Genomic DNA, 1116 nt, shown 5'->3' with positions numbered 1-1116 from the left:
CCTTTTTTAAAAAATGTATTTATTAACATGCCTTACTTACTTATTTATTTATTGAAAGAATTAATTTTGAAGTTTTTTTCTTTAAAAATTTTGAATATTTTCATTCATTTTATTAAATAAACTTGTTTCCTCAAAAAGTTAAGTTTTTTGGAATTTAGAAGGGATGAAAAGTTTTTTAAAAACATTTATTTCCTCCAAATTACCATAAATTGAATATTTAAGACATTAAACAGCTCAATCTCCTCTATTTATCTATCTATCTATCTATCTACCCTATGAAAAGATTTTATACTTAGATCAAAAAATTATAAAATTTAGGCAATTAATTTTTTAATTATATTAAATGAAAATATTTAATTAGAAATTTTATTTAATAAATAATTTAAGAGTAAATTTTATTATGAAGTTTGTTAGATATAAATTATGATTTTATTACAAATATTTAATTTATTATTTTAATATAATTTAGTAAGAATAAATATAGAGGATTGTTATGATTTCATAGAAAACTATTTTTTGTTTCTTTATGCCTTGGCTGCAATCTTACCCAAATTTGGCTAGAAACTAAGCTATTAAATTATTTTTATTAAACCATTTCTCTTTCGTAGTATGTGAGATTTAGTCTTTGCTTAATGAGGCTTTTGTTGTTAAGTTTTATTGAACTAAATTCATTTTATTCAGTGAAATTAGACAGATTGTTTTTATTTATTTTATCGCTATTAAGTGAATTCATTCTTTTTAATCTTTTTTGCTGAATGAATTCATATAATTGCACTAGAATAGCTAGTATGATGTAGGCACTTTATTATAATATAATAATTTGAATGGTTATTAAAGCAGAGTAGCTTAAGATATCTATATTTTTAGAGTAATTGTTAAGATCTGGCTTTTAACATAATATATTTATAGCTAAATATTAACAATATAGGCAAAGCCACAAAAATCCATTTGTTATAAAGTAACCATTTGAGAGTTTAGATTCAAATGGCATATAAAAAAGGATAATAGCAAATTCCAGAAATTATAAGGCAATTGAAATTGTGCTGGTTATTTTCCATGTAAAACTAAATTAAATGTATAATGTTGGTATGAGAAAAGATTTCAAAAAATAGGTAA

The 1116-nt window shown here is 21.3% G+C and overlaps 1 protein-coding gene across 1 annotated transcript; it reads right to left on the bottom strand. All coding sequences in view use genetic code 6, as the record gives it.

Annotated features, from left to right (window-relative positions):
- Positions 1–499: 499 nt before the first annotated feature.
- Positions 500–733, bottom strand: TTHERM_02416110 (hypothetical protein; the record flags this gene model as incomplete). The annotated part of the gene is made up of 1 exon (XM_001028427.1): positions 500–733. The coding sequence occupies one exon, from the start codon at positions 731–733 to the stop codon at positions 500–502; it is 234 nt and encodes a 77-aa protein (XP_001028427.1).
- Positions 734–1116: the final 383 nt, after the last annotated feature.

Source organism: Tetrahymena thermophila (genome assembly GCF_000189635.1).
Source record: "Tetrahymena thermophila SB210 genomic scaffold scf_8255573, whole genome shotgun sequence".
NCBI classification, from domain to species: domain Eukaryota; phylum Ciliophora; class Oligohymenophorea; order Hymenostomatida; family Tetrahymenidae; genus Tetrahymena; species Tetrahymena thermophila.
Note: the sequence above shows the minus strand (reverse complement) of the source record. Positions and strands in the feature narration are given on the sequence as shown.